Source organism: Apis cerana, linkage group LG9 (genome assembly GCF_029169275.1).
Source record: "Apis cerana isolate GH-2021 linkage group LG9, AcerK_1.0, whole genome shotgun sequence".
NCBI lineage: Eukaryota > Metazoa > Arthropoda > Insecta > Hymenoptera > Apidae > Apis > Apis cerana.
The window spans coordinates 312,194-339,910 of NC_083860.1; the positions used below are offsets into that span (position 1 = coordinate 312,194).

At 18.2% G+C, this 27,717-nt stretch overlaps 5 protein-coding genes across 8 annotated transcripts; 3 read left to right on the forward strand and 2 right to left on the reverse strand.

Moving 5' to 3' along the window:
- The first annotated feature begins 14 nt into the window (after window positions 1–14).
- LOC107995460 (ras-related protein Rab-18-B) lies at window positions 15–3,135 on the forward strand. 3 transcript variants are annotated; one of them, XM_062079765.1, is made up of 5 exons: window positions 15–155; window positions 1,499–1,653; window positions 1,769–1,886; window positions 1,969–2,286; window positions 2,354–3,135. In XM_062079765.1, the coding sequence occupies exons 2-5, from the start codon at window positions 1,580–1,582 to the stop codon at window positions 2,513–2,515; spliced, it is 672 nt and encodes a 223-aa protein (XP_061935749.1). In that variant the 5' UTR covers window positions 15–155; window positions 1,499–1,579; the 3' UTR covers window positions 2,516–3,135. The 3 variants fall into 3 exon arrangements, with proteins under 3 accessions (XP_061935749.1, XP_061935748.1, XP_061935750.1); XM_062079764.1 differs by lacking the exon at window positions 15–155 and adding an exon at window positions 259–391; XM_062079766.1 differs by lacking the exon at window positions 15–155 and adding an exon at window positions 990–1,015.
- Window positions 3,136–3,878: 743 nt separating this feature from the next.
- Window positions 3,879–4,844, forward strand: LOC107995461 (uncharacterized). Its single transcript, XM_062079767.1, has one exon. The coding sequence runs from the start codon at window positions 4,037–4,039 to the stop codon at window positions 4,493–4,495; it is 459 nt and encodes a 152-aa protein (XP_061935751.1). The 5' UTR covers window positions 3,879–4,036; the 3' UTR covers window positions 4,496–4,844.
- A 1,341-nt stretch (window positions 4,845–6,185) lies between these two features.
- Window positions 6,186–10,602, reverse strand: LOC107995462 (protein RCC2 homolog). Its single transcript, XM_017052994.3, has 4 exons — window positions 10,122–10,602; window positions 8,844–9,084; window positions 7,750–8,597; window positions 6,186–7,663 (listed from the first exon to the last, which is right to left on the reverse strand). The coding sequence occupies exons 1-4, from the start codon at window positions 10,320–10,322 to the stop codon at window positions 7,493–7,495; spliced, it is 1,461 nt and encodes a 486-aa protein (XP_016908483.3). The 5' UTR covers window positions 10,323–10,602; the 3' UTR covers window positions 6,186–7,492.
- Window positions 10,603–10,844: 242 nt separating this feature from the next.
- Window positions 10,845–14,230, forward strand: LOC107995464 (AN1-type zinc finger protein 2A-like). Of its 2 annotated transcripts, none has more exons than XM_062079769.1 (3): window positions 10,845–10,981; window positions 11,937–12,247; window positions 12,743–14,230. In XM_062079769.1, exons 2-3 carry the CDS (start codon window positions 11,952–11,954, stop codon window positions 13,071–13,073), a joined length of 627 nt encoding a protein of 208 aa, XP_061935753.1. In that variant the 5' UTR covers window positions 10,845–10,981; window positions 11,937–11,951; the 3' UTR covers window positions 13,074–14,230. The 2 variants fall into 2 exon arrangements, with proteins under 2 accessions (XP_061935753.1, XP_016908485.1); XM_017052996.3 differs by having other exon boundaries at window positions 10,957–11,248.
- Window positions 14,231–14,784: 554 nt separating this feature from the next.
- LOC133665636 (RNA transcription, translation and transport factor protein-like) lies at window positions 14,785–27,471 on the reverse strand. Its single transcript, XM_062079768.1, has 4 exons — window positions 27,077–27,471; window positions 25,468–25,689; window positions 22,647–22,748; window positions 14,785–16,441 (listed from the first exon to the last, which is right to left on the reverse strand). The coding sequence occupies exons 1-4, from the start codon at window positions 27,144–27,146 to the stop codon at window positions 16,077–16,079; spliced, it is 759 nt and encodes a 252-aa protein (XP_061935752.1). The 5' UTR covers window positions 27,147–27,471; the 3' UTR covers window positions 14,785–16,076.
- Between the last annotated feature and the right edge of the window lie 246 nt (window positions 27,472–27,717).

Below are 27,717 nucleotides of genomic sequence, written 5' to 3' on the forward strand. Positions count from 1 at the left end.
CGACGCAGCCCCTTCACGGCTGCCCATCAGCGGCCATCTTTTTTTCTCCTATTCGTTTTAACGTTCTACCACTATAGTAAACGAAAACTTACTTTAATCTAGATTTGATGTATTCATGTATTCATGATTAAGTCTTATTTAGTGCTCCCTTCTTGGTGAGTACTTACCACACGAATTCATTATTCTATTTTATTAACTAACTAATGACATATTTAATATATTATAATTCATCTTTCTTCTATTCTTTTTGAATTTAAGATTGGAACAAATATTGATTGATTGTTCGGATGGTTTATATCATGTAAAAAGTATCTCTAAGTACTGTCTATACGAGTTGACTGTTTAATAGTTGACATTTTTGATAAAATTTATCTCTTATCGCATTTTTGAGGTTAGAAATATTAATCACCATATTATTTCTTATTTGAATATATAAAATTATATATTTTAAAATTTTGAAAAAATTTCTATATAATTTTTTTTAAATATTGAATTTATTTCTAATTTATTATGATATTTTATTATAAATAATAATGTATTTCACACAAATTTTTTATACAATTAAATTAATATCTGTTAGATATTTTTAAATGCATTTTTTTATTTTAATTTTGAGAACAAATATTATTTGTATTTATTTTATATATATATATATATATTTTTTTTTGAAATTTTCATTTCATTTTCATTTTTAAACTCACAATGAAATTCTTATATCACATTTAAATATATTAACAATACTAATATTAAATTTAAAAAAAAATATTCAATTTTAGCACGAACATTTTTTATATCTCAGATTAACAACATCAATTATCTTATAATAATTATTATAATTTTAATGTTAATTTTGTCATTATTTAAAATAATTACTATGTATTATATTATTTATATTTAGTATTATAGTATTTATATTAACTATGTATTGTAATTTTTAATTCACATATCGCAAAAAAAGAATAATATGATTTGTTAACTTTGAATGACGTATTTTTACGGTAGGAATTAATTAAAGGTTTATATCACATTTAAATACATTAACAATACTAATATTAAATCTCATACATATATTATATTTTTATTATATATAAAAAACATGTTCTTTTTTTGATTCGTAAATAAAATTTTTTTAAATTATTTAAAATTATTTATTTTTTCTTTCGAATTATTTAATATTTCTAATATAATTAACCTCAAATGCAATATGTCATTGTGTGAAGTACAATTAATTGCTTAAATAATTAAATAATTTTATTTTATTTTTTATATAAAAAATGATTAACAATTTTCAAGTCATTTAAAAATTTTAAAACATAGTATATATTTCTGTTTTATTATTAAAACGATTTTTAATTTTTATTGCATATAATTATAAAAAAAACTTAATTAAAATCTAAAATAATTTAAAAAATTTTTTTTAATTATTGAAATATATTAATATATTTTGAATTATTTAAAAATTATAAAATTCCAATGAAATATATATATTTTTTAATAGTGTCAACATTATAAACAAATAAATAAAATATATATATATATATATATATATATCAAGTGATATAACTTATAATATATAATAATGGTTCTGGATCAAGACGTATTAACAGTGTTAAAATTATTAATGATAGGAGAATCTAATGTTGGAAAATCAAGGTAATTATCAAAACAAATTAATTATTTAATTACTTTAATATAATAAATTATTATATTTAACAATTTAATAAATTGAATAAATGTAATTTATACTTAATTAAATTATTGTTAACAGCATAATTCTTAGATTTACGGAGGATGAATTTCATGAAAATATGCAAAGCACAGTTGGAATGGATTATAGGACTAAACAAGTTACAATTGATGGCAATACAGTAAAACTTGCAATTTGGGTTAGAGTTATTTGTTGTAAAAATATATTATAAAAAATATATTATATATTTGTACGAATAATATATTAAAAAATTATTATAGGATACTGCAGGACAAGAACGTTTTCGTACTCTGACACCTAGTTATTACAGAGATGGCCAGGGTGCCATATTAGTATATGATGTTACAGATAGAATTACTTTTATGAAGTTAGAAACGTGGCTTAATGAGTTGAATACATATTGTAATAAAACAGATATTATTAAAATGGTAGTGGGTAATAAAATAGATTTACCAAACAGAGAAGTAAGCACTGAAGAAGGTCTACAATTTGCTAGAAGACATCAAACTCTATACATTGAAAGTAGTGCTAAAACAGCAGATGGAATCAAATGTTGTTTTGAAGAACTTGTACAAAAGGTATAAAAAGATATAATTTTCTTTAAAATTATAATTTAAAATATTATAAATTAATATTATTTATTAGATAATACAAACACCTGGTCTTTGGGATCGACATACTCTTCTTAAATCATATGGTAATGGTAATATAGGAAGTACAAGACACAGAGGTCAAAGAGGGATACAATTAGCAGATGATTCTCAACCACATGAACCATATTCAAATTGCTATTGTACTTTGATTTAATCAATTGTAATATAAAATTCTATCAGTGATTATTGTAAAGAAACCATAACTTGAATATGGTCTATTCAAAAACTAAACATTAAATTGTGTGAATTTTGAAGACATACAAAAAATAATTCAGCATATTATTACTTTGTATATGTTATTGAAATGTTTTATATGTTATCAAAGATATATACATATATTAAATTTATGCATTAATAATATCGAAATTTTTGATATGAGTAAATTTGAGATTTTTTTCTATATTTATTAATAACTTTATTCAACAATGTACATATTTTCTATTTTTTTAATCATTTTTTTTTTATATTTTTCTAATTTTTTTCTTTCTTTCTTTCTTTCTTTCATTCAGAATTTCGCATATTATGCAAAAAATTGTTTAAAAAAAATTGAGAAAACGTATATTATTAATGCATTAACTGATACATACATATATATACTACTTGCTTCTAATTTCTAATTCTTTAATAAATAGTCAAATTTTATAGATATTTGTAATACAAAATTTATATTGTTGTGTAGCAACAACAATATTCATGTAAATATATTATGTATTTATTTAATTTAATAATCAATAAATATTAATAGAACAACAATAATGTCAAATCATAAACAAATGTGATATTTTTAATTCCCAAGAAATATAATATTTTGTCAAATATATTTTAATTACGATTTCAATATTTATATTGTTTTGTATATGTATTTAATTGTTAATTATCGCTACTTTTTTATTGATGTTATAAATTTTAATGTTTACAAGCATATAAATAAAAAACAAATTATATATATATATAAACCTAATATATTATTTATATTAAATAAATTTATTTAATTTTATTATATCCTTTTATCTTTAAAAGTTATTTTATTTGTAAAAAAAAATATATTTTACATTTAAATTGTAATAAAATAATATGATATTATTTTGTGTAATGGAAACAATTGCCTATTGAAATAAAATACTAATTTTAATACTATTTTGCATGTCATTTTGAAAATTAATTTAATTTATATGTCATTAAATAAAGCAATTATGTTAAATCAAAATCATACAAATAATGAAGAAATTAATAAATACTTAGATAAAAAATATAAGTAATTATAATATTAAACTTATACTAAATAATTTTATTAAATTTTATATTATAAGGTATACAAAATTAATTTATTATTTATAGTGAAATCTCTTCTGAATCATATTCATCATCATTATCAAATAAAATATTACATACAACTAAATTAGATGTTGTTCTAACTAATAAAGGACTCCAGATATATGGAACATGGAGTACAGAGAAATTATTGAAATTATTAACAAACAGACTTAAACAATGCATCAATATGCAATCAAATGAATTAAAACCAATTTCTAGTGGTATAAATGATACACGATTATGGATTGCTATTCATAGTGGCTTATATAGTAATTCTGTTCTAAAAGAATTAATACAAAAAGGTATCTCTATATATAAAAGTATCCATGATAAAAAATTAATTTAACTTATTTTTTTAGGAATGTCTATATATAATATCATAAAAGCAATGAAACTTGGACTTATAAGTCTTAGTTATTGTGAACTTTTCTATTTTAAAAAATTCAATATAGAACCATATAATTTGGAATTTAAAGAATCTTGGAATAAATTTAATGATGAATTAATTTTAAATTTAGTATGTACAGGATTAAGTGAAATAAATTGTTGGAATATTATTATATATGGAATAATGCTTCAAAGTCCAAATATTCTTCGTCATTTAATTTTAAGTGGTATTGATGTTCCTGGTATTTTAAACTGGCAATCTCCTATTAATTTTGCATCATCTAAAATAATTGTATTCTTAAAACATATTGGAATAAAAGAAAATGTTATAAAACTAGTGGAAAAATATGGAATTGATGAAGAAACTGAACAAATGTTAATTGATTTAGGACTTAATGAAATGAGAGAAAAATTGTCAGAATTGGAGGTCTAAATACAATTATTTAATTTATTCTATTATATTATTATATTTTTTATTTTTAATAATCTCTACAGGAACTAATATGTGAATGCAGTTTAACTATATTGGAATCAAACAATAGTTGTTTAGAAATAATAGAAAATATTGAAACAAATAATTCAGAAAGCATTTCTAGTTCTATTAGTATACCAGATTATTGTACTATACCAGATTTTTTTCAGCAATGTATTTGTCAATGTCATTTACTATCAAAAAATAATGCAATATATCAATCGATTATACAAAATGACTATTTAAGGTAAATAATAATTATATTTTTAATATTAATCTTCTTTGTATCTTTTTCTAAGAATTGACTAGAATTTTGAAAATTATTATTAAAATTAAAATATCTTTTTTTTTTTTTAATTTTATTAAATATATAATAATTTATAATATATATAATTTTATATATAAAAAAAAAACAAAATTATTTTTTATAATCAATAATGGAAAATTGTTTATTTTCTGGAAATATTTTTATATTTTTAAAAAAATAAAAAGTAAAATATTTTTGAAAAAATAAAAAATAAAATAAAAAAAGTTATATTTTATGAAATATATATTATGAATATTATATATTTTATGAAATAACATTTTTATATTTTTTAAATAAAATTAATATAAATAATAATAATATATATATATATATATATATATATATATATAAAATAAATTTTAAATCTAATTAAAGCATACGTATACTTTTTCATTGCTCAATAAAGCATCTGCAAGAAATTTCTTATGTATATACTCTTATAATAATATCCGAGATAGTTTAGTGAAACATATTTCATTCAATAAATATAAATATTCAAAAATATTTTAAAAATTATTTCAATAAAATATTTTACAAAAATAAAGCATATTACATATTTAAATATTAAAATTTTATTAAAAAGAAAAAATCGAAATATCAATTCTCGAAATTCAATAAATATATAGAAATTTACTATTTAAATATAAAACATTTTTAAACTATTTAATTATATATTTTAATCATAATTAAACTTTAATAAAATTATAGACAAAATATCATGGTACCATTATCATGGGCAATGGCTACATCTTTAGAATATAAACCATCAAATCCAATACATTTCATAGTATATCAATTATTAAAATGGACTTGTAATAATATTTCTGAAGTAAAAAAGGACAATGTTCAACAATTAATTGCGTTATCCACTATAAAAATGGATCATAAACTTATCGTCAGTATTATTTATAACGATTATTTTTATATTTGAAAAATATTTTATCTTATTAAAAATAATTATTTCATAATATTTATTAAAATATAATATTTAATATTTATAATATAATATAATATATAGTAAATATAAAATATTAATATTTTTAAAATAGGTAAAAAAACATCTAAAAAAAAAACTAATTGAAAATGAAAAGATTATAGATAATATTCCTTGTGATTTTTGTGAAGATTATCAAAAATTATATCGAATTAAAAAACAATATTGGAAATGTGTAAAATCATTAAAAAAATTTTGAAATTTTTAAATTCAAAGGAAAGTTCCTGTAAAATCAATATATCAAACAAAAATTTAATTATTTTTTTATTTAGAATAACTTTGAAATAACAATAGTCAACATTTAACAGAAATTTATAAAAGATAAATATTTAAAAGACTTTTTAATAAAATTACTTAAAAAACTCGTTTATTTTGTAATTTATCTTGTACATTTTTTTTCATGTTTATTAATATAATGCAATGTCATTGCATAACATATTATATGAAATAGAATGGAATGAATAAGTATTCAATTCATTTCATCACAATACAAAAGATTTCAAGTACATTGTGGCAGTGGTTCTACTTACAGTCTTTTTTAAACATATGACATATTAAAATTGTATGAATTTTTGTATTACATTTTTAGCAATTCTAAAATAAAATTATATATAAAATTTCGATTATATTCACTACTGAGACCTAGATAATCTTAATTATAATACGTATACGTGAGTTTTTATAACATATCGTTCAAATTCATTACAAGATCTTCATTATCCTATATAATACAGTTATTAACAATATATCTTTTTTCTTACTGAAACTAATTGTGAAACAATTTGTAATTAAAATATAAATAATGTTGTGTATGTATATGTGTGTTATTTTTAAGGAAGCATTATTTTTTTCATAATTGGCTAAAAAAGATTTTGTAATTATGAATAAAAGTAAATGAATTTATAAAAACATTTTTTGTATGTTTATTATAAAAACAGTCATTTAGAATATAAAATCTTTTTTCAATAGTCACATTTAAAATATCCCTGTACATAAAAATGTTTTCTGCAGATTTAATGATTCAGGTACTATTGTAATGAATCAATGATAGGCTATTTGCATTGCAATAGATTAAAATGAATAATAAACATAAAGGTAGTATTTGTTAAATTCTGTAAAATTTTTTTAATTTTTTGTATTTCTTTATGTGCATGAACTATTTTCATTTTTATTAAAAACAGGGAAAAGGAAGAAAGAGAAAATGGAAGAGACAGAGAGAGAGAGAGAGAGAAATGTCTGCGCATGCGCGTACATGTGAATAAAATAGCAAAGTATCAAAATATATTTTTGTATCTATGATACGTTTGGTCTATATCCTGAGCTACTAACAGAATGGGATTCTCTATGATAAATTCTTCTTCATACATTAAATAAAAATGGAAATTTTAAAAGTAGAGAATAACAGTTAAGTCTATATTTTGTATGGACGTCTTTTGCAGTCTATTAATATAATCGTTCACAGATCTTTCAATCTTTTCTTTAAGTTATTAAAGCGATTTACTTAATTAAAATGATAATATATTTTCATTTTAATTTGTTTTTTCTTTCTTTTTTGCTTAAAAAATGTAGTCTTATTTATGATAATAGAAAAATTTTCAAACATGTTGACATGATAATGCGAATAAAATTTGCTTCAAATAATTACAAATTATGCGATTTAAATCGAATATACTTGAAGTTTGTTAATTTTAGTTTTTTCTTCTTCAGATTCATCTCGACAAATCATAAGTGTATGAGAGAGACCACAGGTAACAGCAGTAATGTACAAACCTTCTAGCGCTTTCACTTCCATCGGAGTAGTTGACGATTTACGCATTTCACCGAAACCCTGTAATTATTAATCGAAGAAGAGGAATTTAGTTTAGAAGTCTGCAAAAGTCTGTTAAAGGATTTATTCATTATACAATTATTTACCAATTCACCGAAAGTAGGACTAGCACCCCAAGCAATAACTGAATCATCCGCTGCAACTACTACACTAGTTTGAGAACATCCAACACATCTAATTTCCCAGCCAGATAAATCTTGAATTGGTTTGGGATACATATTCGCTTCTCCAGTACGTTTTGTTTGTCCAAACATTAAAGCTGATCCATGTACATTAATAGCAATACTATAAGTACTGCCACAATATACAGCTCTTACACCACGTGAAGGAGGTTCCAAAAATTTAATTAAGCGAGGCACTAATTCATCTCGTTGTTCATTATGACCTAAACGACCGATACCTCCAAAACCCCAGGAAAAAGCACGATTTTTACTATCAATTGCAACTGTATGATAATGACCACAACTGAAGTCTGTAATCTCAACACGATCTAAAGGCGTAACATGGCCATCTTTCGCTCTTTCAATATATAAGACGATCCTTTTAGGCACTTTTTCAAAATGAAATGCCATTTTTGTATTTGTTATAAAATATTTTCCATCTGTGTTATGACCCAATGCTCCATATTCGGGACTTCCAAATGAGTGCAGACCACCTTTAATGTCTAAAATCATTGAAAATTCTGCACCACATCCTACTTTTACTATTGGTGGACCAGAATATTTTACTTTAGTGGCAGAAATAATACAGGCATCAGATTTTCCAACGCCACATTGACCTAATTTATTATCTCCAGCAGCAAATACAATGCCACGACTTGTTAAAAATAAAGTATGATTACGACCACAAGATGCTCCTATGACAGTATGACCTTTTAATGCTGTAACTTCTGTAGGCTCATCTCGACGTTTTGTATCACCAATACCTAATTGACCTGCAAAAATTATTTCATAAAAATTTATGAATAATTTATTATAAAAAATGTAAATATGTATAAATAAAAAAATATATTTTTATCATATTGAAACTAAAATTTGTTTAAATTTTTTAAAATTTGTTAAAATTATTAAAATTCAGTTAAAAAAATCATATATCTTAATATATAATTTAAATTTTTAATTCACATTTACTTACAGAATAATAATTAATTATAAATTTTGTTTATCTTTCATTCATTTACCTTTATCATTTCTACCAAAAGCTAAACATCGATTATCTTCAGTAACAATAATACTGTGAGAAGCAGCTGGACCAGAAGCAACTAATCTGACTCTTGAACCATTTAAGTTTTTAAAAGTATGCGGCGTCCATAAACTGCGCCCTACATTAGCTTTCACACCTTTTGGTGGAGCTTTACGGCCTGCCATATCCCAATTTGTAAGACCACACATTAGTAATGTTCCAGGTTTACCCCATCCTCCCTGTAATAATCATATAAAAAAATAAATTCATTGAATATAAAGTAAAATATAAAAATTATATAAAAAGTTAACATAATAAATCCAAATTATATTTTAAATCTTTTTTAGATTCTTGTCATCAAAATTTTTATTATAATAATTAACATTTAATTTAGCTTTAATGAACATATTTATTTTATATTTTTCATCTAATATTTTTTTTATAAAAATAAATACTTATAAAAGCATAAAAAAATGACTTTGAATAATATATATTTGAATAATAAAAGATATGTACATGAATAATAAAGATATATAATTAATAATCAATAAGAATAATATTTTTATTATATATAATCTATTGTGTTTAATTTTCTTATTATCATATTATTATAATTTTGATTTAATGACTAATATTGTATATATTCAATATAAATAATTGTATATATTCAAAAATAAATAATCAAATTCAAATTTTTTTTTTATCTTCTTTCTATTTTTACATATTACATTCAAATTCAAATATAATAAAATATAATCAAATATAATAAAATTCAAATATGAAAAAAATTTTTTTAAGCTAGATTTAATATTATATTTGGCTTTTATATTTTTTTAAAACTAATTTTTCAATATTATAAATAATTAATCAAATATTTACAAAAAATGCAAAAAAGAATGTAAATAAAAATGTAAAAAATATATAATATACAATAAAAAATAATTTTTGAATTTTAATCACAATAAATTTTATAAACAATAAATTTTTATTCAAATCCCATTATTTTATTTAATTTCTATATCTTTAATTAAACAACAATCTGATTTATAGAAAATTTTACTAATATTATATGCATAAACTTTAATAATAATAATAATAATATTTTGTAATTATATAAAAATGATATCTGATAAACAAAATGAATTCTTTTATCAGTTCAAAAAACGCAGAGCTTTGAAATCTATCAATATTATAATATTAATATCTTTTTTCATTTCTAGATTTAAATTTTCTGTTTACTTAAAATAACATATGATAAAGATAAAAATAATTTCACCTCAGGTGGCGGTAATTCCGGGATACTAGAGACATCGGTAAGATCATCTTCGAGAGCATCTTCACCATCGACATTCGAGCCGGTTTCGGCGTCATCAACGTCTGAATCATGTTCGCTAGAGATGTCCTCTTCGTCATATTCAACTTTTCTTGATTTCGCGCGTCCTTTTTTGATTGTTGGATTTTTACGTTTAGTCGACATATTGACTGATTTTTTTATTTCGAATTTAGCTATTGCTGAGAAAATTAGGAATGCAAATACAATGATATTAATCAATGTAATGGCGCTGAGACTTGTACTGTTCGACAGACGGACAACAAAAATGCAGCCACCTGGCGCTCAAAAATCATAATAAAACTATGCTCCAGTGATAAGTACAAAGCAAACTCAAGTTTATGATTGTAAATAGCTGAAAGTATATTCCATGTTCCGCATATTTTAAAATGGTGAAACGAGGAACGAAATGATTGATTTCGAATCATACCAAAATTTAATTTTAGTTATAAAATCAAAACTGTATTTAATAAATTTTATCTTTATTATAATAATGAATTCTAAGTATAACTTAATAAAATGACTTAATAAAAATTATGCATTATAATATATATATTTTATGTTTAAATATTCTAAGTATATAAAAATTTATATTTAAATTAATGAAATAAATAATTATATAAGAAACAAAGTAAAAAAAAAAATTTTTAATATTAATTTAAATTATTTTATATTTCTAATTATAGTCAAATTTATGAGTTATAATATTTAATTTCTAAAATCAAGATATCATATTTGATTTGTTCAAAAACTATCATGCTTAATTCGCGTTAATCTTTGAATGATGTGATTATTTCATATATTTCGTAAGTTTGCATACTTTATATTTGCGTCAAATCTGAAAAATCAGTTACTTCTATCAGTTTGAAGAAGCTCTACATTCTAAGTTTTATATTCAAAAAAAGTATCTATATTTTAACGAAATATAAGTTTTTTTTATTTTGAAGATTTAAATATATTAAATTAAATTAATTCAAATTTATATTTATTTTATTGTGATATGTGCTATAAATGAAATATTATAATTTTAATATATAAAAAAAGATAACAAGTTTATTTGGGTGTAATTTAAAGTACGTATTTCTATAATAATTTTTATTTCTTTAATAATTTTATATTATTTTTATCATATTCTTATAATTTTCTTTATTAATTTATTTTTGTCATTTATTTAAATTATTATAAATTTATAATTTTTTATTTTTAAATTCATAAAATTAAAGAGATTAGATAAATAGTATGAGGTTATAATATTAACATTAGAGGTTATAATTCATTTATAGAATGACTTAACAAAAATTATACAATTGAAAAAAAAATGAATTTTTATATAAATTCAAAATTTTCAAAAATAATTTAAAAATTCAATATATTAATTTTATATTTAATTTAATAATATACATTTCTGTTTCTATTTATATTTATAAATATTAATATAATAATATAAATATTTATATTATTAATATTTTTTTCTTTTTATAGTTTATTTTCTTCGTTCTAATTTTTTTCATTTTTTATGAAATATTTAATTAAAATGAATGATGATTTTTGTAATTAAATTGTAAAATCATTTATGTCTAGAAATTTCTATTATTATATTTTGCAATTTTAATTTTATTTTGATTACTTTTACTATTTTATTTTCATTAAATATATATCTTGTTATTATACATTTTATTTATTATATATTTCACTTGATTTTTAAAATTTATTGAATTGTAATCTTAAATTAGGATTTTAAATTGATAATTTTTATTTTAGGTTTTCTCATCGAAAATGGAATTTCCAAATTTAGGCAAGCATTGCTCAGAAAATAATTGTAATCGATTGGACTTTTTACCTCTTAAGTGTGATGCTTGCTCTATAATTTTTTGTAGTGAACATATATCATACAATAATCATAATTGTCCAAGTGCTTATAAAAAAAATATTCAAGTCCCAGTATGTCCTCTATGTAATGTTCCAATACCTATTAAACGCGGTGATCTTCCAGATATTGCAGTTGGACAACATATTGATAATGAATGTCAATCAGATTTAAAAACATCTAATCAGAAAATCTTCTGTAATAGGTAAAATATTTTTTAATAGATAAAATATTTTTTTTAAATAAAAGTTTATATTGTTGTTTTGAATATTGTTTATAAATTTGCTCTTTTATAAATGAAAATATGATTAAAATATTCACAAATTAAATAAATTAATTTATTTTATATATTATATATATATTATTATACATTGCATGAAAAATTATATATTTTTATGTATTATTTATATTAGTTTCATAATAATTATCTAAATATTATATTATTTTTAAGATATTTTTAATTTTTTAATAGAAATAAATTTAGTCTTAAACTTAAACTTTTTAGAAAAATGTATTTATCAGTTGAATTTTATTTTGAACTTTATCTTAAAACATAAAATAATAATAATAATATAGCTTTATAAAATATATATTTCAAAACAAGATTTTATAATATAAGTATCTTATATTTTTTAAAAAGAGAATATAATTTTTATTACAAAAAAAAATTAATTTCATAAAATAATTTTTTTCATTTTAGATGTTCCATGAAAGGTTGTAAAATCAAAGAAGTAATTCAAGTGCATTGTTCTGATTGTGGTAAAAATTTCTGTCTAAAACATAGGCACCCAACAGATCATGCATGTGTAGGTCAAAAAGAAATGACTCGAAAGAAAAGACTTGATGTTCTAGAAAATCATGTGAAATTAAATAGAAGAAATGGTGAGATTTTCAAAAATTACCAAGGTAGCATGAGTGAAGATGAAGCTCTTGCTAGAGCTCTTCAGGCTTCAATGCAAGAAACAAATACCAATAGACAAGCACTTGAAGATGCACCTTCAGGAAATAGAGATAGATGTAGACTCTCATAAATTTTAGTTTACTATAAATTTGTATAATAATTTTAAAATATGTTTTTCGATTAAATAAATATAGGGAAATTATATCTCTCAGAATCTTTCTATCTACTTACGGTAAAAAATAATCTAATAATTATCTATAAATTTTTATGTTACTTCATTCAATTAAATATTCTATTCATTATTTAAGAAAAATTTTTGAAATTCATTTTATACTTTTAAATTATTGAAATTAGATTTAATATATATAAATATGATATATTACATTATATTATATGAAGCATTTATAATTTTCTAATAAGAACATTAATTTACATATTATGTAAAAGTTTTATTTTAATTTTTTCACATAAATCTTTAGAAATCTTTAGAATAATTCTTCATTTGAAAAAATATTTAAAATAGAATATAATATTTTGTACAGAATATTTTATGATAAATATAAATATTATCTAAATAAAAGTAAATAAATAAAAGTAGAATTATAATAAAACATGTAAATAGTTCTTAAATATTAATTCATTATTAATCTATAATATATTGATTTTTTATCTTCTAAGTTTTTTTTATTTTTTATTTATTTTTTAATTTCAATTAGTATTTTATATATTTTATGATAAATGAATGAAAGTTTCGATCAATATGTGAATGATTTGTCTTGGAATGAACTAATTGCATAGATAAACGAAAAAAAAAATATATATATATATATTAATTTTATTTTAAAAAATACAATTATTATAAAATCTCAATTTCATCTTTATTTAATTAAAATTTATATTCATTATAAATATTTTGTACAGAACAAATTTTAATTGGAATATTTTTTCAAATAACTAATGGTTCAAGAAATATACATCAGACATGGAAAAATTAAAATGAAATATCCTTTATACAGATTTTTATAATTGTATTTTTTGTACAAATGTATAAATATACATATGAAATTAATTTTAAATTTTTACACATTATATATATATATATTATTTATATTATAATAATATTTGATTATAGTAATTTGAATAAATATTAGCAAGATTTGTTACTGAATAAGTGATTTTAAAAAAATTTCAAAGGCCAGCTTCAAATAAGAGTGCCTTATTATGTAAATTTAAAAATGTAAATTTGATGTATGATTCAATAAATTTATCTCGTTTGTGCTTAAAAAATTTTTTTAATATTAATTAATTTATTTATGGAATTTAATTTTAAATTAAATTCTCAAAAAAATAAATATCTTATATTATATTATAATTATATTATATTATATTATATTTTATATCATATCATATTATATTATATTTTATATTATATTATATTATAATATTCATTAATAGTATTTTTATTTTTTAGACTGGAGAATTGAATTTTATTAATGTCATATTTATTTTTTCTTTTTTTTTTCTTTCAAAAATGTTTGATTTTTTATTACAATGTCAATTTTTTTCAAATTTTTTATTTCTTATTTTTTTATTTTTTAACACATGCTTCATTTTATTTACTTACTTTATAATTGCTTCACTTTTAATAGATTTTTTTTTTTTTGTTTTAAATATTTTATTTTCCTCTTTTATTTTTCATCTTAATTTCATTATTTTTTCTTTTTTAATTTTTATATATATTTCTTTCATATATTTTCTATAAATGCTTTTTCAACATTATATAAATTAAGTTAATAAAATTTAATTTTTATTATAATGTACAGATTTATTAAATGAAAAAATTTTTATACATGATAGTATTTTTATTACTATTAAAAAAATTACATTTTTTTATCTTGATAATTATTTTATTTTATCATATTTTTTTTATTTTTCATGCTTTCTATTTTTAAAAATAATATAAAGCAATTAACAGTTTAAATATTATGTAAAATTCATATAAAATCATATAAAAATAAAATTCATAAAAAAATCATATATTTATTAAAAAAAAAATAAAATATACAATTTATTGTTTCTATTTTTAATCTATATTTCGATTTGAGTATTTTCATCTAACAAGAAAATATCAATAAATTATATAAAATATCAACAAGTATAATATTGAGAAATTTTATTAATCAGTTTTATAAATATAAGCATTCAAGAATTGTTTTGATTATTATAATAATTTTTTATATAATAAATATTATCAAAATATTTGAATTTTACTTTTTATTCATTTATTTATTTAGCATATATGAACAGAAAATGTTTATACTTAATTTACATTTCTTTAACTCTATTTTTGCAATGATTATTTTATAAAATTAAAATTAAAATTATATTATTTCAATATATTTTAAAAATTTTTTGTGTATAAATTTTTGTGTAATAATAATATAAGAAGTATTATAATAAATAATAACATATATACAATATAATATATGTATATTTGAAAATTATAAATATTTTAGTGGTATCAAATTTTTGTTAAATGTAAACAAAAATTTTCAAATTAAAATACTTCATTTTTTTTTATAAATAATTTTCAATATTTATTATTTTCATAAAATTATTATATGTTATTGATTTTTAATTAAATTTATATTTGAATAAAGATTTTAAAAAATAAACATGTAAATCTATAACAAAATTTAATATTCTTTGTTATTACATTTTTGTTATTACATTTATTAAATTAATTTAATTTTTATTTAATATTTTCTATTAATTAAATAACATTTTATTATAAAGAGATATAATAAAATACATAATATAATAATATAATAAAGATATAATAAAATAAAATAATTTAAGTATTTTGATTTTTTAATGATTTTTTTGTGTAGAAAAAAAATTAAAGAAAACAATAAATTTCGTAATTATTTTAATGATACGCTATAATAAGCTTGATTTTAAAATAAATAAATAATATTATGTTTTCGAGACTTTCTAAGATAAAAAAATTATCTAATATTTAATATTTTTATTACATCTAATATATATATATATATATATATATATATATATATATGTATATATATATATCATATAATATGATAACAAAATATCTACGTATCATTTCTTTTCTTTATTTTCCAACTTTTCCTAACTTAGTATCCGTTTTTGGATTCGCTGTAATATTCTGCACTTGGACGATTACTTCATTAATCTTTGTTTGAAGATTCCTAATATCTTGAATATAAAGAAGAGCAAGAATCTTAGCTGCATTTTCCACTGCTGTTTTCTTCAGTTGAAAACCAGGATCGCAATTCATCACAGGAAATGGCTTGCCTCGAATAATTTTAGAATTTGGATTCCGTAAACATTCAGAATTTAATCTTCTTTGTACTAGTTTACTGCATGCTTTTAATGTGATCAGATGATTCGGATGTCGTGGAATTCGAAGTAATTTTGCCACAGAGTAGATTCCATTTTTAAACTCATTACTGTCAACTAACGACAATACAATGATTAAGATAAAATAAAAAATAAAATAACAAAACATTTATAAAAATAATGATTAATATAATTTATATTACTAATTTTTTAAATTAATTTAAAATTTAATTTTTTAAAATATAGAAAGTATAATTATGTAAATATATAAATTTATAAATGCAATATTGAAAAATAAGCAATGAAACAATGTAATATTCTATTTAAAATATATATAAAGATTCATAAAAAATTTCAGTTTCATTTTTCTTTTTAATATTAGTTTTTAATATTTATATATATATATATAATATTAATATATTCCAGTGATATCTTTGAAGATTTCATTAAAAATAAATATAAAAATTACAAAAGTAAATATCATTTTTATAGTTATTTAATAAAGTATAAATAGAAGTATTCTTTTCGATAATTATTTATATTCTACACATTTTCTTTGTTTTCCTTTTTTTATAATCTTATATATTTATTATTTATATTATATTATATTCTTTTATTAATTTATTTATTCTCTGCAATATCATAATTTATAATTTATAATTCATAATTTATTTCTAATTCCAACTTTTTAATAAAATTTTTATTTTCAGATCAAATTAAAAAATCAATTAAAAAAAAAATTAAATCTTATAAAAAATTCTTTTGTTCTAAATTTTTGAATTATTCAATCTCGTTTTCAAAAATTTCACGTGTCTTATTAATTCAATTTATAATTGGATATGCTTCATATTTTCGTTCAATAATATGATTCATAATAAAATATTTTTAATATTCAAAAAACTGTTTAAAAGTTAATTTTAAACAATTAAAGGTCTTTGAGAAAATCAGTTTATATTTTTGATAAAATAAAAATTGAATAATTTTCAAATTTTAAAATAAAATCTGTGAAATTAAAAAAAAATAAATTTATATATTTAAAATAAAAAATATATATTTTTTAATCTCTGTTAAAATAATAATAAAATAATAATCAAAGGATACTTTTACAATTTTCAAAATTGAAAAAAATGTTTTAATTTTTTTCAAATTCTTTTCATTTTTTTCATTTGTATGAAAGAGTAATAGAATAAAAAATGCATTCTATCATTAGATTAACTTTTATACAGTGATACACAGATAGTATGTTAGAAAAATATATTTTTCTTTTTATATAATCAATAATTTAAAATAAAAAATGAATTATGAATATTTAAATATTTTAATATTGAAAAGTCCAAACGCACGATTTTCTATTATCTGATCGAACTGAAATTTGGCATAAATTATTTTTTTATTAATTGAAATTAATAAAAATTATTCTGGAAATGCTGCAAAAAAAAATCAAAAATCGATAATAAGATACTATATTGATGTATACACGATATCCCAGGTAATTAGTGGTATAATCGAAAATAAAACTTTTCTGTTTTATAAATTAGTTAAAAAATTGAATTTGAAAATTTAACAATGATAATATTTTGATGGCAAAATATATTTAATTTTGATTTTCTCAAAAATAAAAACTTAAGCGATAAAATTGTTTATAGAACTAATAGATAAGAGATTGTATTATGCTGATTATATATTACTAAGAGCGTATATATATATATATATATATATATATATAAAATTCAATGTATTTGTACCAAAAATTTCTTATCTAATATCTCGAAAATTAATAAAAACCTGAAATTAAAATTTTATATTCAGAATTTTCTTTTTCCATTCTTCAAAATTTCAATTTAACTATGTGTTGGAATATATATCGTATATTATTTTATTTAAAAAATTTTATATTTATTTTGTATTTTTGATTTATTTTTTCATAGAATCATTCTTACCCGATGATATCACTAATTATGAAACATCTTGTATACTGATAAATTATATTATTAGTATAGCTCTCAAATATAATATTCAATTAAATTTTATTACAAGAACTAGCAATAAAATTCTCGCAAATAAAGTTTTTATTCTAGATGATGAACAATAAAATAAAAAAATAAATAAGATCTCTTTAGTTCGAATGGGAAAAAGAATTATGAATCACGAATATTTAACCGAATTATTTTGTTAATGAAATTCAACTAAGCTATATATATACATATATATATGTATATGCACATACAGAATAAATCATATACATATGTTTAAATTGACATTTTGAAAAAATAGATTATGTTTATGGTTAACGTTATATAGGATGTCTCAAAAATACGGAACATTTGTGTACTGGAGATTTCTACGATTCTAATTTTAAACAATATTTTTTTTTTTGCAAAAATTTTATGACTTTGTTAACATGTTATTAAAAAAAAAATATTAACTAATCATGTATAGCTTAATCAAGTCATAAGCGTTAGCTATACAAATGTAAACAATATATTTCAAAAAAAGTGGTAAATATAATAAATATTTTTTTATAGATAAAAAATTATATTACAAATAAATTATATTATAAATCATGAATAAATTAATTAATTTAATTGCAATTATGATAAAATTGTGACATAAAAAAGTAAATTATATATTACAGTTTACATTAAAAAAAAATTTATCAAATAAATCAAGCAAAAATTTAACTCAAACTTTAAAATATGCCACTAAATCATTGTTTGGAACATCCTTCCTTATTATTTATGCATGAATTAATTTTTAACATTAAATTTATACATAATATTAAATAAATTGAAATTAAAACGTTATTGAAAAATAATACACACATTGAATCAACATATTTATCGTTCACTTAGTTGTATTATCATCAATATTGATCAGTTGATCACTTGTAATTTAGTAATTTCAAAAGAAAATTTTGAATTATTTCGTAAAAAATATTGGTGGCCATAAAAAAGATTAATTTTCTTATGATAAATAAAATTCCATTTTTCATTATAATTTTTTCTTTTTCTTTAAAAGGATGTAAATAATATATCATCATATGATACTAGAATAAAATGATATTTATTATTAAGCAAATATTTTTTAAATTAATTAATAATTAATCATACTATTTTATAATAAAATTAATTCAAATATAGCTCATGTTGCGAACATTAAAAACGTTTTCTTCTGACATTTAATCAACACCCTGCAATAACCATCATTACATCGCGTAGATGATCTATCTCCATTGAAATATCATATACATAAATAGCCAATACTTGAAATTTTTTGTTACGGACTATAATGTGACTTCGATGTAATTTTGATGTCGTTAGGCTGTAATTATTGCATTTTTATTGTATTGGACTCACATTTTAAAATATTCCATATTGTGATGTAACTCATACTATATAATAATAGAATTAATTTATTATAAAATTTTAATGTTAAAATATTCAAATATCCGTAAATGAAAATTCACATATGAAATTCATTGAATTTACAAAGTTTTTGAGAATTTACTTAATAATAGTTACTTAATAAAATAATAGTTTACTTAATAGTTTTACTTAATAGTTCAAGAATTAATAAACTTTATGTTTATGCTTTCATCTCGAATCTCGTGAATCGCATTCTTATATAGAACATTAAACAGCCAACAAAACCGCAAATTAGCAACATCTTCAACTTAAGAAAAATTCTTAAAATTTTGCAGGTGCAAAATTTACATTCTTAAGATTATATTTAACAGTTTCAATATTCGAAATAGCTATTAGAAAAAATGAAGCGGAATCTTTCATTCTGCAAATATGTATTGTGGATAAATGAAGTTTTTTACGCGAGAATAATGTTACAATTACCACAATGCAAATTTATGAAGCGAACAAAAACAATTTGTGCTTCGTCCACGCTCAGCACAACTCCATTGATCAATCACTTTATGACAAATTGATATTTGTAGCGATTTTATTGGATCATATATGCTTCTTGATAGATTATATTGCCCAATATATAAAATATTTCTACAAAATATTCTTTTGAAAAAAATTTTCATTAGAGATCTGGAAGAATATGATCTTTCAACAATGGGCTATGTTAAAATTATTAATGAATATCATAAAATATTATAAAATATTAGATAAAGTCTTTTGAGACAGCTGTAGTGATATTATAAGCATGGTCCTCATGAACATTAGATGAATTTTTTAGATTTCTATTTTTTTAAAAAATGAAGAAATGTATCATCATCCATCAATATCAATGGAGAAAATAATAATAAAAATTCATGGAATGTTCATATATTGAACATCAATATAGAATTGCTATAGTATATTTAAATATTATTCGATGTGCAGAAGTTTATATAACGGTTTGTAAAACTATATTTATCATAAGAAAATTAATCTTCTTTAAGTTCAGCAATATTTTTTAATGAAATAATTCAAAATTCTCTTCTGAAATTACTAAATTATAAGTAATTATATTGATGATAGTGAACGAAGTGAACGATAAATATGTTGATTCAATGTGTGTATTATTCTTCAGTAACATTTTATTTTCAATTTATTTAATATTATGTGTAAATTTACAAATTATTAAAAATTAATTCATGCGTCAATGTTAAGAATAATTCCAGATAATGATTCAAAATTTGAGCACATTTTAAAATTTGAGTTAAATTTTCGCTATATTTATTTAATGAATTGTTTTTTAATGTAGACTATAATATATAATTTATTTTTTTATGTTACAATTTTATCATAATTGCAATTAATTAATTTATTCATAATTTGTAATATAATTTTATTTATTTGTAATATAAGTTTTTATCTATAAAAAAATATTTATCATTCACCACTTTTTTCAAGATATATTTTTTGTATTTGTTTATGCTCGATAGCAGTACATAGCTACAATCGCAGCTCGACTAATGTAATTGGTCAATGTTTTTTGTTAATAATTCATAACTTTGTTCAACGAACATTTTTGCAAAGGAAAATATTTTTTGAAATTATTTTAAAAATCTCTAGTTTACGAATGCTCTTGCATTTTCGGAATATTAAATATATATATAATATAAATTATATAAAACAAAGTTCAAATAAAAATTGTTCGATATAAAAAGATATATTATATCACATTAATTTTTCTATAATTAATTTTTCTATAAATTGTCTTTAGATTTTTCTATAAATTGTCTATAAATCATATGAAGATCAACTTCAATTTTTTAAATGAGACTATATGATTGTATTAATCAATATGTGCAATGTTATTTTCTTATTGCTATAAAAGCACTAAATTATTTTATTATCAAAAAATTTTTAGTTTAGAAAATATTCTAATTTGAAATTCATAAAGTTTATATAAATATATTATATAAATATAAATATAACTTATATAAAATTTTTATAAAAAACAAGAAGAGAATGAATAGGACATTATCTTTTTATTTCAAATTTCAAATTATATTTTCTAAATTAAAGATTTCTTGATATAACTTACTTTTACTAATTATATTATTACAAAGTAATTATATAAAATATAATTATATAAAATAATTATTTTTTTTAAAAATAATGAATTATATATTTTGCAATAAAAATTATATTTTTATAATTTTATAGTTTATTTATTTATTATTTGTTTATTTATTGTTAAACGAAATTATGAATGTTTTAAAAATATTATTTATATGATCTATACGCTGTTTTATATATATATATATATATATATACATATATATATATTAAACTATAGAAAAATTATTAATATTACATAATATATCTTTTTATACAATTTTTATCTGAAATATTTTTTCATTTTTATTATATTTTTCGAAATATTTGAATAGTTCAAAATAAATTATACGATTATATATATATATATATAGTTTAATATATAAAATATATTTATATATTATATACTATAAATATATTTAATTATAAATATTCTATTTTAATTTTATATATATTTTTTATATATTTATTTTTTAATGAATGCACAAAAGATTTATTTAAAAAATATTAAGAAATATAAAATAATTTTTGTAAATGAAAAAATAATAATAAAAAATTTAAAAAGAATATAATTGTATTACATTTTAATAAATTTTAATGTGAAAAATATTAATAAATTATATGAAAAGCAAAAAATAAGATATAATAAGCATTTCAAAATATTTATACATGTTTTATCATTTTTATTATCATTAAAGATACAAAATAATGAAATAATTAAAATAATAATAATAATAATAAAACGTTATTTAAAAATAAATATATTTAAAATTTAAGAAATATTAGATTTTAAAAAATTATATCTATTTTATACTCACAGTTTAAATTGTCAAGTGGATTCTTGGATTTTAGATGAGGCACTATTGCTTCCTGTTTCATTTTCAATTTAATTTCTTTTACATTTTGTGAATATTCTTCAACTGAAATAGAATATTATATTATTATTATTATTATATTTTGTATTTCTTTTTATTTTATGTAAAATTACCAATAATAGTATATGATATTAAATTGTTAATTTTTGTTTCATTTAATTAATTCATTTAATTATAGAATATAATAGCATGTTTTTAATACTGATAATTGTACATGAAAAGAAATTTATTAAATTATCATAACCTTGAAATATATTGTTAGAAACAATATCTTTAATAACTTTTTTTTGTATATTTATCCAAAAAAAATTGAATAATCTTACAAGTATATTTGGTAAATCAATCTGATTTAAAAATATATATATTATGAATTGGTCCATTTGTTTTTGATACATTTCAAAAAATAAATTCCATTTATAATCGAAATAAAATATAGAATAACTTTTTATTTTGCAATGCATTTTTTACTTTTTTTTTTTACTCATAGATTAGATTAGATTAAATTAAGTTAGATTAAATTCTAGAAGGCATTCAAAATTCTTTTTGAAATATAAATTAATTTTTAAAAAATATAATTTGTATAATGCATCTGGATTATCATAATTAATTTTTTTCCAATTATTTTATGGGTTATATAAAAGCAAATATATACAGCAATGTAATTCAGAAATACATAAAAAATACAAATAATAATAGCATCAAAAATGAAAGTATTAGAATAAAATGATATTAAAATTTTGGAAAAAAGAAAGAAAATTATTTTAAATATCTTCTTCAACCTATAATATATATAAATAAAAGAAAATAAGAAATATATATATATATATATATATAAGAATTTATAAAAAACTATAAATCCTGTCTTTCTATCATGCGCGCGTGTATATATATATATATTCAATTCCTGAGATATTAACAAAAATATTTATAATATTGCATATCTTACTAATTATATAATAGGAAAATTTAAATTAAATTAGTTTCAATTTTATTTCGATATACAAGCCATCTTCTTCTTAATTAATTTTTAGAAAATTTTAATCATTTTTATTATTTATTAGAAAATTAAAATGTTTTATTTATGCAATTTTTCAATATTGAATTTGAATTAGTTTACTTTTTGATAAGATAATTACTTATATTGTATAAAATTCAAACGTTAGAAATTTAATTATATATTAAAATTTTAATATATTATTAAAATATGCTATAATAATATAATATATAATAAATATAATTTATTTATTAATCATGTTTGTTAAATTTCATAATTATATAATATATAACACAATCATAATTTTGAAAAATATATCAATACTGATGATACATTTTACATTGAAAATATAATGAAAAAAAATAGAAAAAAAATTTTAAATTTTAAATAAAATATTTCTCAAATATTGTACTACAATCAAAAACTCAAAAACCCAAAAATGTAGAAAACTTAATGCCTTGAAAAGAATCGGGATGCATTAGATATCTAAAAATATTTTACAACTCAAGAATATTAGGATTTTCAAACATATCAAAATTGTGTCAAGATTTTTGAAAATTTTGAAACACGAAATCTTATTTTGAAATCTTATTTAGCTTTGTTAAATAGAATAACAATTTTATATATTTTCTAATTCAAGATTTAGATAATAAATGATAAATGATAAAATTATAAAAAAATATGAAACGCAAACTAATATTCAAAATAAGTGATAGATGTATGATTTTATTTTGAATTTATATGTAAAAATGCTAATTTACATTTTCCAATATTAATTTTATTATATTTGCTTAAAAATATTAATAAAAATATAAAAAAATTAGTTTATAATTCATAATAAGAAAAGAAGTTTAGTTTATAATTCATAATAAGCAGAATTCTAATTATTTTATCATTGATATGTTATTAAAAATATAATTATTAAAATATTATTAAAATAATCATCTTGAGTAATTTTTTCTTATAACTTAATCATCAGTTTCTTGTAGTTTTTAAAATATTTATCAAAATATCTCAAAAATTGCAAAAGATTGATGATTAAATTATAAAAAAAAGTTATTCAGAATGATGATCTCGACAATATGTAAAAATCAAGATCATTGGAGCTTGTGAATAATTACCAAAAATCGTTCATTAAGTAATTATTATTATTATGAAAAATTAATTTTCATATATTTTTTTATTTTACTATTATTTTAATTTTGAGATAGAAAAAAATTATTTTATGAAAAATGTTTAAAATTATATTCAAGTTAAATTTGCATTTTAAAATTCGATATATGATTTGACTTTTTAAAATTCTTGAAGACATATTTGATAATTTCCTCAAATGGTGAAAAAACAAATAAGAATAATTGGATTCCAAAAAAAATTTTCAACTCAATTTGACCCAACATTTTCAAATTTTCATTTCTATTAAACCTAATCTAATCCAAATTAAACATTAAATTAAAAATATAATATATAATCTTAAAAAATATATAGTATTAAATATATAATGTTAAAAATATTTTTGTGAATATCTTGAAAATTAAAATTGAACAGCAGTTATATGTATAAATAAAAATTGTTCCATATTGACAATATATTTCAAAAAATTTCAAAATCATTGAAATTAAAATATATCCTTTTCTTTATAATTACTTAAAATTTTATAAAATCTTTTAATATATATGAAAAAGTTTAAATATGATAATCATATATTGAACATTTAATATATATTAAATATTTTATTTAATTTTTAATAATATTTATTGATTATTAACTTACTATTATTTTCTGCTTCCAACCAAATTGCATATCCAATTAACCATTCAAGTCGATCCACAGTATTATTTAAAACTGGACATTTAACATCATTGCAATATTTAGCAAATGCTTTAGACCAACTTTCATTTTTTATATCTCTCAACTCTTTTCGATCTTGTATATCATACTGACGTATCTTTTGATCTTCTAACCAAAGTGTAACTTTTCGAAAATGCTGTACATCTATAATATTTTAATTTTATTTAACAATGTAACAAACATATAATTTTAAACTTTAAATGATATAAATAATCTTATTTACTTAAATAATACATAAAAAATTTAATATTAAATATAATGAATGAAATTTTGTTATAAATATAAATATATTTTATTTTCCTATTCATGCAGAAAATATAAATTAAAATATAAAAAATAATAAAAATAAAAATAAAAATAATAATAAAATTTTAGATATACATTATTCATAAATTGAATTTTATAAAATCATGAAATTATTTATCAATTAATATAAGTGTTTTGAATAACTGTAAATGTTAGAAAATTTTATATATTACATCATATATAATATCATATTATATAAATCATTTTTTATTTTTAAAAATTAAGTAAATTTCAAAAACTAATTATTTTAAATGAAATCAAATATCTTTTTATTCATAATATGATATTCATGATAATAAATGAAATTCATTCATTTATCATTCATGATATTATTCATTCATTAAAAATTTCAAAGATTATATGTTATCTCTATCATTTAATAAAATACTTGATTATAAATTTTTAAAAAATCAAAAATATTTATTTGTCTTTATTTAATAGTTACTAATTTTGCATATTTCTAATTAATATTAATATTATTACTTTGTATTATAATAAATGACTATATATAACAGATTGAGTTTTCAACAATTGTTGCTATGAATTATGAACAAAAAATTAAGCTACAAAAAAAATAATTTCCACATATTGTATCTATATGCTAAGCAAAAATATTTAATAATTTTATATTAAAATTTTTTTAATATCCTTATAAAATATTATTTAATTTATTAATTTAATTAAAAGAAACATTCTATATATATTATATTTACATATACAAATTATTGAAATAAAAATTTCTTTTAAAAATTACGTATTAAATATTTTTATATATATTTTTAAAAAAATATATATAAATATATAAAAAAAATAATTATATAAATATATATAAAAAAAAAGATTACATTTCATAATTAATTTGATTTTTAATATATAATGATTTAATAAGAAAAACTTTTTTTTTATAAGTTATAATTATCAAATTTTTATATAAATATATTATTTAAATATTATGCAATTTTAAATCTTTGATTTATATATAAAAACAATAGATTTAATGATTTAATTATACCGGTTGTTATAACCTATAAAGAAAAATGTACCTATAAAACAATTAAATCAATAATTTAATGTAAAATTATTAAGGAATGAAAATATTAAAAAAAATTAAATATTTTTTAAGATCTATCAATAAATATTTTAGAAAATTTAAAAAAAATTTTAATTATAAATAATTATTTCAATATGTTAAAATTTTTATTAATTTGTCGAATATAATACAAACCATTTATATTAACTTTGTCCCATTCTAAATATCCCAATGCTTGAAGTCTTCTTTTAAATATATTGGACATTTTAAATAAATATTAAATTAAAAATACAAAATTTTCAAAATAATTTCTTAATTTGAAAAGCACTAACGATATTGACACTTGACTAAAGCAAGGAGATGATTATATGCTTGCTTATGTTAAGCGGTTAAATTATCGAAAATAAATGGACTAAATCACGTGACAGCTTATGGTGTTACAACTTATTATTGGTTACCAAAATATTACTAAAATATCTATTGAGATTCATATAATATTATATAAACCATGTATATTTATATTAATATTATAACTATAACATTTCATAAAACTGCGCATCAGTTTCGAATAATTATATTACGAAAATAAATATGCTAAAACTTCTATATATAATGTTCTAATTAATCAAAATAATATATTAGTAAATTAATTTGAAATTCTGATAATTACATATCCAATTTACATATTTACATTATCCTTATTGTCTCATATAATTATCTTATATTATCATAAAACTTAAGAGAAATATATACAATTTCAGCATATATATAAAATGTTATACTTCAATGCAGATGTCCTTAGATTTATATATATAAATATATATATAAATATATAT